This window comes from Colobus angolensis, unplaced genomic scaffold, assembly GCF_000951035.1.
Source record: "Colobus angolensis palliatus isolate OR3802 unplaced genomic scaffold, Cang.pa_1.0 Scaffold341, whole genome shotgun sequence".
Taxonomy (NCBI): Eukaryota; Metazoa; Chordata; class Mammalia; order Primates; family Cercopithecidae; genus Colobus; species Colobus angolensis.
The window spans coordinates 1079112-1096887 of NW_012116722.1; the positions used below are offsets into that span (position 1 = coordinate 1079112).

Here is a 17776-nt window from a genome sequence, read left to right on the forward strand (position 1 = left end):
TTTTTTGTATTTTTAGTAGAGACGGGGTTTCACCGTGTTAGCCAGGATGGTCTCGATCTCCTGACCTCGTGATCCGCCCACCTCGGCCTCCCAAAGTGCTGGGATTACAGGCATGAGCCACCACGCCTGGCACACTTATTTTTTAATCTGAACAATGATCTGAAGTAGGAAGAGGAATGGTGTTTAGCTAGAGCATGTGCAAAACAGTTTATTTTGAGTAAGAAGGATGTAGCTATCCCAAAATGTCAGGCTGACTCTTAACTGCTAGCTAATTGCTTCCACGAACGTAGGGTGTCTACTATTTGCAAGGCCTGGTGGGGCATATATGTATATTGTATGCCCACAGCATACAGTAGGCGTATAAAGGGAGAGTTTCATTGATGAGCGAGGTGATCATCTTTTATAAACTAGTCTGGAACTTGGTGTTCAGCTCAGGTACCCTGATTCTAAGAGGGGTGTGGCAAACCAGACCGGTGCTGGCCTGCCCAAGCTTGGGAGGGGATGCAGAAGGATATCACATGAGGTACAGCCGCAGGAGCTGGAGATGGATAGTCTGAAGAATGGAAAACTAAGAAGAGGACTAGGGCAAAAACCAGCAAAGTCTTTTATGCTCATCAGTTCTCTTACTACAGAATAGGATGCTAATCACTAAAGTAGAGATAAGATTAACTGCAATTGTTAGTTGTCTGGGTGGTAGTAATTATTGAAGGATTAAGACCCTAGGTGGTTTTTACTCCAAAGAGCATCATTAAACTTCCAAAGTGACATATGCTTTGAGGAGCTCCTGTCAGATAGACAGTTTCCCATTAATCATAGGTCTTAAGTTCTAGTCTTCTTTTAGCAAGTTGGCAAGTAGGAAATTCCTGTGCCCAGAGATAAACTTAGAACTGTTCTTGTCTATTTTCCATCTGAGCCATTTCTATTGGGTCTCATCATTTTCCTTTCATTCTTAGCCTGGAGTTGTGTGTGTGTCTCTTTGAGCCTCTGGGGTATATGATTCACAAGCGGGGCATTGTAGTTAATAACAGGAGATGAAAGAAATGAAAGAGGGAAATAAGAAAAGGAAAGGGGATGGGGACGGTCTTTTTTTGAGATGGAGTCTCACTCTGTTGCTCAGGCTGGAGCTCAGTGGCGCGATCTTGGCTTACCACAACCTCTGCCTCCCGGGTTCAAGCGATTCTCCTGCCTTCGCCTCCCAAGTAGCTGGGACTACAGGCACTTGCCACCATACCCAGCTAATTTTTGTATTTTTAGTAGAGATGGAGTTTCACTATGTTGGCCAGGCTGGTCTCGAACTCCTGACCTCGTGATCCACCCACCTCAGCCTCCCAAGGGACAGGGATGGTCTTGATGGCATTCTGAATAAGTAAGCCCAGGACGCTGGTCTGAACCATTGCGTTCTTGATTTCTGAATCCCTCTCCTCCCGTAGGAAACAGCTCCTGAGTGGCCCACCCACACAACTCCTGAGATTCCAGCTTGTTTCTCCTTGGTTTTCCCATTCCCCTTCTCCCATCATTCCAAACAACTAGTGGGGCCCGCAGCATTTCTCTGCTTCAAGAATTTTTGAAGGACAGAAACAGAGAGTATCAGAAGTCTCTGGTGCCTCCTGTCTGCTGTTAAAGCCCAAATTCGTAGAAAAGACAATGGCACATGCCCTAGAGGAAGGAGACAGAAAGTGAGAGAAAAGCTGTTAAAGGAAGGAAAGGGGAGGGAAGGATGGAAGAAGAGAAGTCAGTTGATTCATTGAAAGAAAACTAGGGGAGAGCCTAGAGACTGGAGAGAAATGGGGCTTCTGGGCGTGTCGGAGACGTGCGTGTGTTTCATGGCAGCACCCTGGGTGCTGATGTGAGCCTTTAGAACAGGGAAAGTCCAATCTTTTGGCTTCCCTGGGCCACATTGGAAGAAGAAGAATTGTCTTGGGCTACACATAAACTATACTAAACCAAACGATAGCTGATGAGCTTAAAAAAAATCACCCAAAAAAAATCATCATGTTTTAAGAAAGTTTACAAATTTGTGTTGGACCATGTTCAAAGTCATCCTGGGCCACATGCAGGCCACAGGTTGGCCAAGCTTGTTCTAGAGGGTGCAGTGGGATCCGAGGCTCGAGGTCTCTCTGCCTCACCAGCTTTCCTATCCCACATTCAGCCACCTCTGGCTCCTTTGGGATCCTGGGAGATCAGACCACTGGAGGCTCTGGTGGGATCCACAGGACTGTTGATTCACCATGATTCAAAGGGCCTGCCCAGTGCTCTGGCACTGCGCCACGCCGAGCCCTGACCCACCTGAGGGGAGGCAGTCCCCGTGACAGCTGAGTCTCCTGCCAGCCCAGTGGGAAGAAAGCTCAGAGTCAGCCATAATTTAATTTAAAGGAAAGAAACACCCTGTTTATACACCCTGTTTGTAGCCCAGGTCTGATACCTGCAGCGACAGCAGTTTAGGCAGTTTATTTGTTCTTTTCCTTTCTTTCTTTTCTTTTCTTTCTTTTTATTCATCCTTCTGCATATGAGGCTTGGCTGGAGAGACTCAAGGATGAAAAAGGAGCTGAAGCCGGGCCTGGTGGCACACACTTGTAGTCCCAGCTACCCAGGAGGCTGAGGCAGGAGGATCACTTAAACCCAGGAATTCCAGGCTGCAGTGAGCCACGATCGTGCCACTCCATTCCAGCCTGGATGACAGAGCAAGACTCTGTCTCAAAAACACACACACACACAAACAAAAACATACTTAAAAAAACAAAAAAGAAGAAAAAGAACAAGGTGCTGAGAGTGAGAGACTTTTCCTTCAGGGACCTGTAACTCTGTTGGGAGATGCAGACCCATGTAGTGTAGCGTGTGAATCACAGGTGCCCCAGAGGACATCTGGTCAGGTTCATGTCACCTGGGAAGGGAGGAGGGCAGTGCGTTAGGAAAGGAATGCAGGTGGGCTTAGGATATCTCTGCTCTTTCTGAGCTTAGCTCAGTGACTCAGTCATCAGGGCAGGATGGCGGGGAGGATTAAGAAAAGAATGACTCGACTCTCCTCAAACCTTGGGGTCTTGGTTCCTCTATCACCATCTCCCCCTGGATGGGAGTTTCACTGACATTGATGCCAGGTAGGCTGGTGACCTTAATGTGCGTATTACTGAGCCACTGCCTGAAATCATGGAGGGAATCCTCTGATGGGAATCTGGGCACCACGAATAAAGCAGTCGCATCCCCAACTGCCTCTGGCCATCACGGTGTCCTCTTCAGCCCAATCTTGACTGTCCCTCCTCACCACCCTCCCTAGCTCCAGAAAGTGGCCCTTCTCAGGCCCAGAATGTCTTGACAAGGGATTTTTTTCCCATCTCCCTTTCCTCAGGGATGGCAGGCTGTCCTTAGGAGACGAGCTGCTGGTAATCAATGGTCATTTACTGGTCGGGCTCTCCCACGAGGAAGCAGTGGCCATTCTTCGCTCCGCCACAGGAATGGTGCAGCTGGTGGTGGCCAGCAAGGTAGGTCGTGTTTGTTTTTTGGTCCTCGTAATGGTGGCAGTGGTGAGTTGGGGTTGAGCCACACCTCCCATGCCACACACATACACAAACACACACGTGTGCACTTGTACATTTACCTTGGGCCATTGAAAAAGCCTTGCATCCACAGGGCAACGCTATGTGGATTCCCTTAGCTGAAGTGCAGTTACTTGGCTTTCCTTAAGAAGTTTTTGTTTTTGTTTTTGTTTTTGTTTGAGACGGAGTTTCACTCTTGTTGCCTAGTCTGGAGTGCAATGGCGTGATCTCGGCTCACCGCAACCTCCACCTCCCAGGTTCAAGCAATTCTCCTCCCTCAGCCTTCCAAGTGGCTGGGATTATAGCCGCATGCCATCACACCCGGCAAGTTTTATATTTTTAGTAGAGACGGTGTTTCTCCATGTTGGTCAGGCTGGTCTCAAACTCCTGACCTCGGGTGATCCACCCACCTCAGCCTCCCAAAGTGCTGGGATTATAGGCGTGCGCCACCATGACTGGCCCTTTAAGAGTTTTTGTATGTATATGTTAGGGCAGGTGTTCCCAACCCCTGGGCTGTGGATGGGCACTGGTCCATGGCCTGTTAGGAGCTGGGCTATGCAGCAGTAGATGAGCGGCCCATGAGCGAGCATTACCTCCTGAGAGCTCCGCCTCCTGTCAGATCAGCGGCGGCACTGGATCCTCATAGGAGCGCAAGCCCTATTGTGAACTGCTCATGCAACGGATCTAGGTTGCACACTCCTTATGAGAATCTAATGCATGATCATGTGAGGTGGGACAGTTTAATCCCAAAACCATCCCCCTCGCCCCTACCATCCTTGGAAAAATTGTCTTCCGTGAAACTGGTCCCTGGTGCCAAAAAAGGTTGGAGACTGCAGTGTTAGGGGATGGAAAGGAAAGAACAGATGGAAAGGAGAGAAAGAAAATGGTAGATGGAAGGAAGGACAATGTGGAGAGACTGGCAGCTCTTCCAGGAGGAGCTGGAGAGGAGACTTGGAAGCCTGGCAGCTGGAAAGGGAAGTCAGGCTCAGGGGCCGCCGAGGGCGGCCCGTGGCTTCTGCTGTCACTTGTGGCCTCTGAGTGTTGGAGCTGGAGGAAGCATTGTGAATCCTGTTTGCCCAGCCAGTTTACAAATGAAGACAGTGAGGCAGAGCTTCCGTGGCCGCTACCATCTTGCAGAGGCCACAATGCCATCAGCAGCGCCAGGACCCAGGCCCTAATGCCCAGCCCAGTGTCTGTCCCCTGTCTCCCTGCCACCTCTTCTCCATGGGTCCTCCACAGGTCCTGAGGCCCCAGGCGGGCCAGAGTTTCTTTTACCCCCGCCCTAGAGTGCATTAATACAGTGTCCAGTTCTGGGCCCCAGCATCTCCTTCTTAAAGCACTGGCTAAAGTCTGCGGGACTTCACAACTGTGGTGAGAAAGAGGAGGCGTTGACCTCTGGTGTGTCTGAGCTATGGGCCGATGTGCTGTTGATGAGACTAGGGCAGAGTCTATGTGGCCGAGGAGGTGGTGAAGTGGAGCCATGATGCTTTATTCCAATTCCAGCCAGGAAGGACGGGATGATGCCACACCCTCTTAGCCCTGTGCAGCATGACGCTCTCGCTAATATGGGGAATCCTTTCTCCATTGTCTCTGTTGTTCTTTCAAACCTGGCATCATAGGTCTCTTTATATTTTCCCCTTTAAATTGCAAGATCGATTGCTGATTTTCAGAGTATTGAACAAATAGATTAGAAGAACATTTTGGGCTATCCAAAAAATCTGCTTTCCTTTCTTTATACCTTTTACCCCAAACCCTTGACCTAGACTCTCAGACTTCCAAAGACAATCTATCTACAGAGCTCTGGTGAAGACTTGGCAGGAAGAGGGGGCATCTGAGACCCTGGAGGTAGGCGTTGAGACCACTGTCCATTCATAGGTCCTTTTCTCCCCTTCCAGAGATACCAAGGGACACCTTGGGGCCTTCTCTTGAGTCCATCGCGCTCCCTGCATGTCTTCACCCAGAGCGTCTGCCTGTGGGCTGTCTGTAGCCCCTCGCTGGAAATGGGGCAGCAGAACAAACCCTGGGATTCTCTCTGTCAGCTGGTGAATTCCACAAGGAGGGAAATGCTGCAAGAGAAGGAGAAACAAGTTCCTCATTTTGCCAGATGAAGTGGGAGCCTGAAAGCATCTTTGGGTCTTATAAACACACACACCACACACACACCACAGACACACACACAGAGGCATATGTCTGCAGAGAAAGCGTGTTTCATTTGCGCAGCCCACCTCCTCAAAATCGTGTGCTGAAGAACATGGGTTTCTGCACGAGCATTCTACCATGTACTACTAAACCTATATTTCTTGTGCTGACTTCCTTCTCTTGTTAGTTTTTTTGTTTTCGTTTTTGTTTTGTTTTTGTTTTTGTTTTTGAGACGGGATGTCACTCCTGTTGCCCAGACTGGAGTGCAATGATATGATCTCGGCTTACTGCAACCTCTGCCTCCCGAGTTCAAACGATTCTCCTGCCTCAGCCTCCCAAGTAGCTGGGATTACAGGTGCCCACCACCATGCCTGGCTAATTTTCGTATTTTTAGTAGAGACAGGGTTTCGCCATGTTGGCCAGGCTGGTCTGGAACTCCTGACCTCAGGTGATCCACCTGCTTTGGCCTCCCAAAGTGCTGGGATTGCAGGCATGAGCAACCACATCCAGCCTCTCCTGCTAGTTTGGAAAATGGAGAAGGGGATAGCTTTTCTTTGTCAAGCCATTATCCACAAACACAAAACATAAGATTAAAAAAAAGGTGGCGGGCCACTCATGGGTAAAGCAAATAATGAAGGGGCTTTAAAAACTGGTTCCTCAATGATGCCTGCTCCCTGTGAGACACACCGACTTAAAGGAAGAAAGCACGCTATGTGTAGTACCAGGTGCCATGTACATGACTTAAAGGAAAAACACACTACACGTACCAGGTGCCATGTATGTGACTTAAAGGAAAAAAGCACACTACATGTACCAGGTGCCATGTACATGACTTAAAGGGAAAAAGCACGCTACATGTACCAGGTGCCATGTACGTGACTTAAGGGAAGAAAGCACGCTACCATGTACACAGGGTGCCAGGTGCTTTTAGTTCTTTTTATTCAGCGAATGGTGTTAAGTTCCGAGTGGCTGGACTAGACATGGTGGCTCATGCCTGTAATCCCAGCACTTTGGGAGGCCGAGGAGGATTGCTTGAGCCTAGGAGTTTAAAACCAGCCTGGGCAAAATAGTGAGACCTCTTCTCTATAAAAAATAAAAATTAAAAATTAGCCATGCATGGTTAGCACACACCTGTAGTCCATGCTACTTGGGAGGCTGAGGCAAGAAGATTGCTTGAGCTTAGGAGGTCAAGGCTGCACTGAGCCATGGCCATGCCACTACTCTCAAGCCTGGGTGACAGAGCAAGACCCTGTCTCAAAAAACAAAAACAAACCAATCCCGGTGGTTAATTATCTTGACCTGAGGTCACACAGCACAGAATTGAGTTTTAGCCTGAGTCCACCAGACTTCAGAGTTCGTGCGGCTTCTTATGCACCAAGCTGCTTTTATGCAAATAAAATATAAAGGACTCTAGAGCCAATGGTATAAGAAAAAGACAATGCATTCCTGCTAGAGGCTTTGACTTTTAGGGACACTTGCTTGCGTCCTCATGAGTAGCATTCCAGAGCCAAAGAATGGGTGTCTATCCAAGTTGTCAATCCATTGACCCTTGGGTATCTTCACCAAGCTGTGGTCCTAAAACTGACCCGGCCTCAGAGGAGTGAGGCCTTTCTCTTCTTCCGATACACTCTGTTTTACAATTAGGCAATAAACTGCTACAGCAGCTGCCTGCTGCTCCTAAACTTCATCTACACCATCCAAGGTCCTCATCCACATAGGAAAAAAAAAAAAGATGGCAGCCTTCAGGTGCCTCTGACATGTTTCTCTCCTTTATCCAACAAGAGCAAGTAATCCACAAGCTTCCTTGCTGTCTTCACACTTGAAGAGGGAGGGGAAAGCTTTTGATTTGCTGAATATAAAGAATAACTAAAATGTAAACTATTGTTATTATGGATAATAGTCACCTTGTTGCAAAGCTTTAAGGCATTGTTTTGGAAATACAGCAGTTACTTTCTTGTGGAGAGGATGGCTCATGTTTCCACACAAATGGATTGTTTGCTTATAGTAGTAGGAGCTTAGGACGTTTTTATTGAATGAATAAACTCAGAATATACAAGTTAGTTTTGATATTCCTGGAAGCAACATATAACAGTACAGATCTCGCTTTTTTGCTTTTTTCACTCTTGGTTTTTATTAACAAGTAATATGTATGTATTGTATCAGATGTAGACAACCCCAAAAATTACAGAGAAGACGACAATGATGAAATTCTCGTAATTCTACCAATAGTACTTACTATCCATTAACTGGAGTGTCCTTCCAGCTGGGAACATGTGTATGTGTGTGTAACATGTACATACACATTTTCTGTAAAATGGAGTCAAATACAAGGAAACATCATATACCCTGGAGGCAGTCCCACCTGGACTTAAATCGAGCACAGCCCTTTAAAAGCTGCATGTCCTGGCCAAGTTGTTACCTCACCTAATTCTCCGTTTTCTTCCCTGTATAGTGAGAACCAGTAACTACCTCATGAGGATGATGTTAGCAGGATTAAATGAGATATCAAGGGGGTGGGCGCAGTGGCTCATGCCTGTAATCCTACCAATTTGGGAGGCCAAGGTGGGCGGATCTCTTGAGGTCAGGAGTTCGAGACCAGCCTGGCCAACATGGTGAAACCCCGTCTGTACTAAAAACACAAAAATTAGCCAGGCATGGTGGTGTGCACCTGTAATCCCAGCTACTAGGGAGGCTGAGGCAGGAGAATTGCTTGAACTCAAGAGGCAGAGGTTGCAGTGAGCTGAGATCACGTCACTGCACTCCAGCCTGGGTGACAGAGTGAGACTCTGTTTCAAAAAAAAAGGAGATATCAAGGGCCCTGAGCAGTGTAGCTGGTTATAGCAAGAACTGGAGAAATGTTTGCCTTATGGTTATCACATTTTATTACCTTTAGCTTATTATTATATACATTATTAATATCATAGTTATTACATACTACTTTAACCTGCTTTTTCACAGCATACAGTAAGAATCCACATTAGGAAGTACAATTTTTTTTTTTTTTTTTTTTGAGACAGGGACTTGCATTTTTTGCCCAGGCTGGAATTGAGTGGTGCAGTCATAGCTCACTGCAGCCTGGAACCCTGGGGCTCAAGTGATCCTTCCATCTTAGCTTTCCAGGTAACTGGGACTGCAGACATGTGCCACCCTACAAGGCTACTGTTTGTTTGAGACGGATTTAAACAATTTTTTGTAGAGGCTGTCTGTCTCTGTGTTGCTCAGGTTGATCTCGAACTCCGCCCTCAAGCAATCTGCCTACCTAGGCCTCCCAAGGTACTGGGATTACAGGAATGAGCCACTGCTGGGCCCAGCACGTTTTGTTGTTTGTTTGTTTCTGAGACAGAGTCTCGTTCTGTCACCCAGGCTGGAGTGCGGTGGTACAATCTTGGTTCACTACAACCTCCACCTCCTAGGTGCAAGCTATTCTTCTGCCTCAGCCTCCTGAGTAGCTGGGACTATAGGCACGTGCCACTGCATCTGACTAATTTTTGTATTTTTAGTGCCAGGCTGGTCTTGAACTCTTGGCCTCAACTGATCCACCTGCCACAGCCTCCCAAAGAGCTGGGATTACAGGTATGAGCCACCACACCCAGCCTCAGCACCATTTTTAATGGCCACAGAGTATTCTATCTTGTAGCTGCTATGCCTTTACTTGTCAGCTGGGATTTTAAAAAAAAAAATACTGTTTTCGGTTAATCTAGCAGAAGCAGAATTGACATCACAGAAGAGGACTGAACTCACTTTTTTTTTCCCTTCCTTTAGATAAGGCCTAACAATATAGTATTCACAATTACTGATCCAAAATGAATTATCTTCAGGTACTTTGAAGGTAGAAGCAACATGAAAGTAGCAACAAACATCACTGTCACTAGGTGCCAGCTTGCTAATATTTAGTAACATCCATTGTTTAAGATGGGTTTCATTCATTTTTTTTTTTGTCCTCTTTTCTGTCAACCCTCAAGCAATGTGGTTAAATATGATTAAGACTTTCTGTGTGTTTTCTTCCTTGTGGAAATGGCTGAGGTGAAGGACTGAGGAGAGAACAGGTAGCTCTTTTTGCTCTCTTTCTAGAGCCATGGATTCACTCTACAGCCCCAGCCCCCTCCCTGGTCCCTGGCCCTCCTCCTGTGCTGCAGCATTTCCCAGGAAGGCTCTGGCTCCTGTGTGGTCCCCATTTGCAGCGAGGCCTTCATTGATCTCACCCGCATCTTATAGCCTACTCTAGCCTTACCTGTACATAAGATGAAAGGGCTGTGTGTTGGGGATGCCCCCTTCAGAGTCTTATCCAAATGGAGTGCGCTGTGCGGTCCCTAATGCCTGTAATCTCAGCACTTTGGGAGGCTGAGACGGGAGGACTGCTTGAGGCCAGGAGTTCAAGACCAGCCTGGTCAACATAGTGCGACTACATCTGTATAAAATAATAATTATTATTAATAAATAAATAAATGAGTCTGATTCCATGTATTTTTGTTGACCTTTAAAAGTTGTTCAAGGACTGCCTTCACTGAAAAAACCTTATCTGACATTTTGATTCAACAATCTAATCTCTTTTTATTTCTTTTTTTTTTTTTTTGAGATGGAGTTTCGCTCTTGTTGCCCAGGCTGGAGTGCAGTGGTGCGGTCTCAGCTCACTGCAGCCTCCACCTTCTGGGTTCAAGGGATTCTTGTGCCTCAGTCCCCCAAGTAGCTGAGATTACAGGTGCCTGCCCACCACGCCTGGCTAAGTTTTGTATTTTTAGTAGAGACGGGGTTTCACCATGTTGCCCAGGCTGGTCTTGAACTCCTGACCTCAGCTGATCCACCCACCTCGGCCTCCCAAAGTGCTAGGATTACAGGCATGAGCCACCGTACCCGGCCAGTCGAATCTCTTTCTAATGAGCATATGCTGGGGAAATGAGCACAGGAGCCGAGAGGAGAAGATCATGGATATGTGAGCTCTGGGCTAGGCCTGGGGACACAGCAGTGAATGGAAATGGTGTTAGGTGGGAGCAATTCTCAGACACGCAGGGGAGATAGACTAGTTGACACACTGCAAGGGGATGAAAGCAGTAGTCAAAGACTTGAGAGAAGAAAGGAGGGGCAAATGGAGTGGCTCCTGAGATGACCCAGGTGGGCTTTCAGAAGGAGAGGTGTTCAAGCCTTGCCCGCGTGGGCCTCAGTCGTGAAAGGAAGGGTGGTCCCAGCAGAGGGAGCTGCTGGCGGAAAAGGCAGTGGGCAAGGAGGAGTCCAAAGGGTTTGGAAGGCAGTCTGGCATCAGAGTGGGTTGATGGGGAGGGTGGGGAAGGGGGGATGAGTTTGGAGAGCAGGACAGAAGCAGCTCTATAAGATGCTGATCTAGCTGGGCTCGGTGGCTCACGCCTGTAATCCCAGCACTTCGGGAAGCCAAGGCGGGCAGATCACGAGGTCAGGAGTTCGAGACCAGCCTGGCCAACAGAGTGAAACCCCGTCTCTACTAAAAATACAAAAATTAGCCAGGCATGGTGGCATGCGCCTATAGTCTGAGCTACTTGGGAGGCTGAGGCAGGAGAATAGCTTGAACCCGGGAGGTGGAGGTTGTGGTAAGCCGAGACTGTGCCACTGCACTCCAGCCTCGGCAACAGAGCGAGACTCTGTCTCAAAAAAAAAAAAAAAAAAATCAATAAAAGAAAGATGCTGACCTCTTCTTTAGACAGCATCCTGAAAGCAGCCCAGGGGATGCCAGCAGAGGATGTTGGGCCAAATGTGGTGACTCACTCCTGTAATCCCAGCACTTTGGGAAGCCAAGGCAGGAGAATGGCTTGAGCCCAGGAGTTCGAGACCAGCCTGGGTGACATAGTGAGACCTTGTCTCTACAAAAAATTTTTTTAAATTAGCCAGGCATGGTGGTGCATACCTGTAGTTCAGCTACTCAGGAGGCTGAGACAGGAGGACCACTTGAGCCCAGAGGTTTGAGGTTACAGTGATTGCACCACTGAACTCAGCCTGGGTGACAGAACGAGATCTTGTCAATTAAAAAAAATAATAATTGTTTTATAAAGGGATCTTAAATTCAGGGAGCTTGGATTGCCCATAGAAACACTGAGCTAAAGGCTGGGTGTGGTGGCTCACACCTGTAATCCCATCACTTTGGGAGGCTGAGGCAGGTAGATCACTTGAGGTCAGGAGTTCGAGACCAGCCTGGCCAACATGGTGAAACCCCGTCACTACTAAAAATACAATGCCAGGTGTGGTGGCTCATGCCTGTATTCCCACCTACTTGGGAGGCCGATGTGGGAGAATCGCTTGAACCTGGGAGGCGGAGGTTGCAGTGAGCCGAGATCGCGCCATTGCACTCCAGCCTGGGCAACAGAGCAAGACTGTCTCAAAAAAAAAAAAAAAGAAAAAAAAAATAGCTAAGAATCACACATTCTCTGGGGGGAAAAATGGGTTTAGGTTTAAATTGGGTCCACACCCCCTGACCTTTGAGGTAACCCTGCAGACAGAACATTTACTCCATGTAGCCTTTGAGTTAGGAGCACGTAGCTTGACTCTGCCAGGTTGCCTTCAAGAACTGCTTGGTTCTGGGGAGTAATTCACGGATGGGCCTTTAATTGTGTCCCCATAGGAAAACTCTGTGGAGGACCTCCTCAGGTTAACATCTAAGAGCTTGCCGGATCTGACCAGCTCAGTAGAAGACGTGTCCTCCTGGACTGATAACGAAGACCAGGAGGCAGACGGGGAAGAGGACGAAGGAACCGGCTCTTCTGTCCAGAGAGCAGTAAGTGGCTCTGTGCTCCTGGCTTTCTGTTGGAATTATGTTTTTCTTAAGTCCTGGGCGCCAGGACTAGGGGATAAATGCTTGAGATAGTATGATAGAGACCATGATGGGAAAAGACCCCAGTGCATTCTTTCTGTGTTTTTCTCAGAATCTCTGAGAAAAATCTGTAAGGGCGATATTTTTCCTTTAAGGAAAAACATGAAATAGTAAACAAGATAAGCAACCCATGAAATAGTAAACAAGATAAGCAACCCAGGGGGCTGGGCACAGTGGCTCACACCTGTAATGCCAGGACTTTGGGAGGCTGAGGCAGGTAGATCACCTGAGGTCAGGAGTTCAAGACCAGCCTGGCCAACACGATGAAACCTAGTCTTTACTAAAAATACAAAAATTAGCGGGGCATGGTGGTGCATGCCTGTAATTCCAGCTACTCAGGAGGCTGAGGTAAGAGAATCATCTGAGCCCAGGAGGCAGAGGTTGCAGTGAGCCGAAATCTTGTCACTGCACTCAAGCCTGGGCTACAGAGTGTGACTCCATCTCAAAAAAAAAAAAAAAAAAAAAGAGAAAGCAACTGGATATTGAGTTCAGTGCATATATTAATTTCCAGAATGCTTTATACTATATACAGTGATTTTGCTGCTATGCCTTGCTAGTGTGTTTGACTACTATTAGTGAATTTAAACTTGGATGGAGAGATATCTGGTTCAAAGTGGAATGTTAAAATAACCCAAAAAGGCCAGGTGCTGTGGCTCATGCCTGTAATCCCAAAACCTTGGGAGGCCAAGGTGGGTGGATTGCTTGAGCTCAGGAGTCTGAGACCAGCCTGGCCAACATGACGACCCCATCTTCACAAAAAATACAAAAAAAAAAAAATTAGCCAGGTGTGGTGGGCGTGCCTATAGTCCCAGCTACTCAGGAGGCTGAAGCAAGAGGATCACTTGAGCCTGAGAGGTCAAGCCTGCAGTGAGCTGTGATCATGCCACTGCTCTCCAATCTGGGCTACAGAACAAGACCCTGTCTCAAAAAATAATAATAATATAAGACTCTGTGGTATCTTCTTTGTGTCCCAAATCTGAAAGATGTGTCATTTTTCATGTGAACTCTTATTAGCCCTTGTTCCCCATCTAAACAGCTGTGGGGTGGGTGGGCGCCCTCTCTCTGCCCCTTGGAGCCCCTTCCTCCTTCCCACTCTCCTGAACCTAGGTAGCATAGGTAAGCACTGGAAAATCAGCTTTGCTTACAGTAAGGCCTTAGAAGATGAAAAACGCATCTCATTTACCACAATAAGCTACATTTGAACGGGGAAAAGTTGCTCTTTGTCTTCCTTTTTGTTCCTGGAAACCTAGGGCTACCAAGCATGGTTGTGTAGGTTGTGGACTGCACAAAGGTATCACTTGTAAGGGTGTACCATTCACATCATAAACATAAGCTTTTAGATTTATTATAACCATTTTCTGAAGGATGGCAGTGTAGGGGCTCCCTGTGCTCTGTGCTGGCACGGCAGCTACCCTCTGCTCCTTGTTTTCCATGGTACAAGAAGGGAAATAATGTGGTGGTGCAACAGCAGACTTCAGCTCCAGCACGGCTCCAGCATTCCGACCTTTTCTTACTGTATATCCTTCACTAGCAGCTCTCTAGCTCAGGGGGTTCCTCATTGCTCTCGTCCCCTCCTGTTCCCAGTGTCTGGAGGGCTCGTCCCTGCTGGGCAGGATCTCATTGCTCAGCAGTTGTGCCTGGAGACATCTCAGCCAGCTTTCAGTGGAAAGCTAAGTAAGTCCTGGGTCTGCGGCGAGGACAGCCCTGCAGCACATCTGCACCCCCTCTGCTGAGCCTCCAAGCCATTGACGGAGCATAACAGCTCTTTGTAGAGAGTTTACAAGCACACACATTTTTTTATTTTATTTTATTTTTTAGAAACGGAGTCTTACTCTGTCGCCCAGGCTGGAGTGCAGTGGCGCGATCTCGGCTCACTGAAAGCTCCACCTCCCGGGTTCTAGCAATTCTCCTGCCTCAGCCTCCCGAGTAGCTGGGACTACAAGCGCCCGCCACCTCGCCCGGCTAGTTTTTTGTATTTTTTAGTAGAGACGGGGTTTCACCGTGTTAGCCAGGATGGTCTCGATCTCCTGACCTCGTGATCCGCCCGTCTCAGCCTCCCAAAGTGCTGGGATTACAGGCTTGAGCCACCACGCCCGGCCGCACATTTATATTTTTAATTGACCTTATATTAACATACTTATGAAACTTGCTGTGGTCTTAATGACATAATCATGAACATATCCCTATGTTATTAAAGGGTCTTCTGAAATATGATTTATAATGGCTAATATTCCTTAACATAAAAGTGCCATAATCTGTTTCACCAATGTACTTCACATTTTATATTCAAATTTTTTCAAAATGTAATTTGGTATAGAACATCTTTGCTTCTATATCTCTCTGTGTTTTTGTTTTTGTTTTGTTTTTTTTTTCACATTTCCTTACATGGCTTATAGCAGTAAAATTGTTTAGTCAAAGGTTTTTTTCTGGAGAGATTATAGTAATTTACACTTGTAGCATAGGCCATTTCCCACCATCACCTTTTAAAACATTATCTTTAGAAAAGTTTACCAATTAATCACACATTGTTTTATGAGTTTATTACTGTAGTTTTTTCAAGGGAATTTCAATGCATTTTGTCATAACACACTGGATTTGGGAAGCTTTGTGTTGCCTTTAAGGGGAAGCTAAGACTCTCGGCAGCATTTCGCCGCCAGTGTACCTGTTGTCCTGGCTCTATTTCTGGGTTTCTCTGTCATGTCACCAGAAGCTCTTAATACACTGATCCTAAGCCCATTATCTTCGGTGGAGAAGCCAGCACTGATCTTACTTTGACAATTCTCTCTTCCTTGTGCACCAGACAGGACACCACCTCCACCTCCCTCCCCTTCCGCTCCCCTCACCCCGTCACAAAGCACTCACAGAGGAGGTGGAACAGCCGTCATGCCTGGCCATCACCGAAGCCTGAACACCCATCATTTCTCAGCCATCTCTTGAGCTCTCGCTTCAGCCCAGGGAACCAGGCCTGAGACAGAGCCCTGCATGGGCCAGGAAGTGTGGGCAACTGGGAGAGGACATTATCCAGGCTTCACAGTCTACCAGGGTCAGCCCTGCTGTGCCTTTTAAAACTGCTGAACTATTGAAAAAATGTTCTTTCTTTTTTAGTTTTATGTTCACAATCCATGATTCTTCGTTTCAGCATTTTTAAAAATGAAAAGACCACTTAAAGAAATGTGGTTCTGTGTTAATCAGCTGAGTTACAGAAAGCCTTTTATTTCACAGATGATGATGATTAAACCTGCTGCCAAATTCTAGCCAGACATGGACTGTTTTTGCACCTGTATGTCGTGATGTGCTCCGAGCACTTAAGCTGAGCAAATGTAATACAAATGCTGAGGATCTGCCATGCGTCCCTTTACGATTTATTTTTAATGGCTGCAATAAAGAGCAACGAGATTTTCCTCTCAGAAAGCTCCATCCATGCTTAGAATAAAACCATATGGTGAATATCAAGTTTGAGAAGTAGAAGCCAGTGAAAGAGAGAATGGGAACAGGATGGCGAAACCCAACAAGCATTTGCGTAATTGTCAGTCATCTCAGTGGGGTCTGGCTTCAGTGACAGGGCTCACTATCTGCCACTCACCCCCACTGTCACCACCACCACATCCAAGATTAAAGACTGCCAGTTTGGTCTCAGAAATATCGAAGTCTAGCCCTTCCCCCACGCCACCCGTGGCCCTGTTCTACCCGATTGGTCGTTCCTCCCTGAGTCTCTCCATTTTCTGCTCTGCAATGACAATTTCTTTTTTTCTTTCTTTCTTTTTTTTTGAGATGGACTCTCATGCTGTCGTCAGGCTGGAGTGCAGTGGCGCAGTCTTGGCTTACTGCAACCTCCACCTCCCGGGTTTAAGTGATTTTTCTGCCTCAGTCTCCTGAGTAGCTGGGACTATAGGCATGTGCCACCATGCCCAGCTAATTTTTGTATTTTTAGTAGAGATGGGGTTTCACCATGTTGGCCAGTATGGTCTCGATCTCTTTCTTTTCTTTTTCTTTTCTTTTTTTTTTTTTTAAGATGGAGTCTTACTCTGTTGCCCAGGCTGGAGTGCAGTGGTGCAATCTCGGCTCACTGCAACCTTCGCCTCCTGGGTTCAAGCAATTCTCCTGCCTCAGCCTCCCAAGTAGCTGGACTACAGGCACCCACCACCACGCCCGGCTAATTTTTATATTTTTAGTAGAGATGGGGTTTCACCATGTTGGCCAGGCTGGTCTCGAACTCCTGACCTCAGGTGATCTGCCCACCTCAGCCTCCCAAAGTGCTGGGATTGCAGTTGGTAGCCACTGCACCTGACCTGACAGTTTCTTTTTTTTCTAGAGAAAGGATCTCGCTCTGGCGGTACACAGGCTGAAGTGCAGTGGTGTGATCATAGCTCACTGTAACCTCAAACTCCTGGGCTCAAGCAATCCTCCCACCTCAGCCTCCTGAATAACTGGGAGTACAGGTGCACGCCACCATGTCCTGCTAATTTTTTAAGTACGTTTTTTGTAGGGATGGGACGTTGCTATGTTGCCCAGCCTGGTTTCAAACTCCTGGCCTCAAGCGATCCTCCCACCTCGGCCTCCCAAATAGCTGGGATTACAGAAGTGAGCCACCTCACCTGGCCATGCACAGTGACAATATTTTAAATGAGAATCTGGCATGTCATTTAAATGTTTAAGGTCTCCAATAAAATGAGTGGCACATGCATTGTGATTATTGGCTATTCAAAAACAGTATGTGTTCTTTCTCAAGTGTAATTTCTTTGGAAAAGAAGAGAGATTTTTCATAAGAAAAGTCTTATGTTCTAGCCTTCTGAGAGAGAAACTTTTTTTAAAGTTTTTTTTTTAAGTTCTCTTTAATGAAAAGAAGAGGAAGAGTTTCAGTGTAATAGGATATGAAATGGGTGATACTTATTAAGTGATTGGAGCCTGTCTCCCTTTTTATATTTTTAACAAAGAAAAAAAATGGAAGTAATGGTTGTCTTTGCCAAATCTGCAATTGTAAAGCTTAGCTCGGAAGAGTTTGTTTAGCACATCAATCAGGAGACCCGTATCCGGCTTCCTTTTCCATCAAGCAAATCAGTTGTAACATTTTTGGAATCACAAGTTTGGAAAAATCCTGGGAGAACTTTTGGGTGATTCAGGTTTTAGAAGGAATAAAGGACCTGTTTCTTACAAGGAAAGAAGAGCAAAGCAGGACCTTCCAATTCTGTGAGTCTGATAGGGGTGTTTGATTCTTTGTTGGTGGAACTGCCAGGGGTATGGGAACCTGAAAGCCAGTGCCCTCGAGTGTAGATAT

At 46.8% G+C, this 17776-nt stretch overlaps 1 protein-coding gene across 1 annotated transcript in view; it reads left to right on the forward strand.

Annotated features, from left to right (window-relative positions):
• The window catches only part of PDZD2 (PDZ domain containing 2), a 438467-nt gene that overhangs the window by 321192 nt on the left and 99499 nt on the right, over nt 1–17776 (forward strand). Inside the window, exons 5-6 of the mRNA XM_011952551.1 lie at nt 3344–3476; nt 12253–12405. Of these exons, the coding sequence (XP_011807941.1) occupies nt 3344–3476; nt 12253–12405 (286 nt within the window). The remainder of the gene's footprint in view (nt 1–3343; nt 3477–12252; nt 12406–17776) is intronic.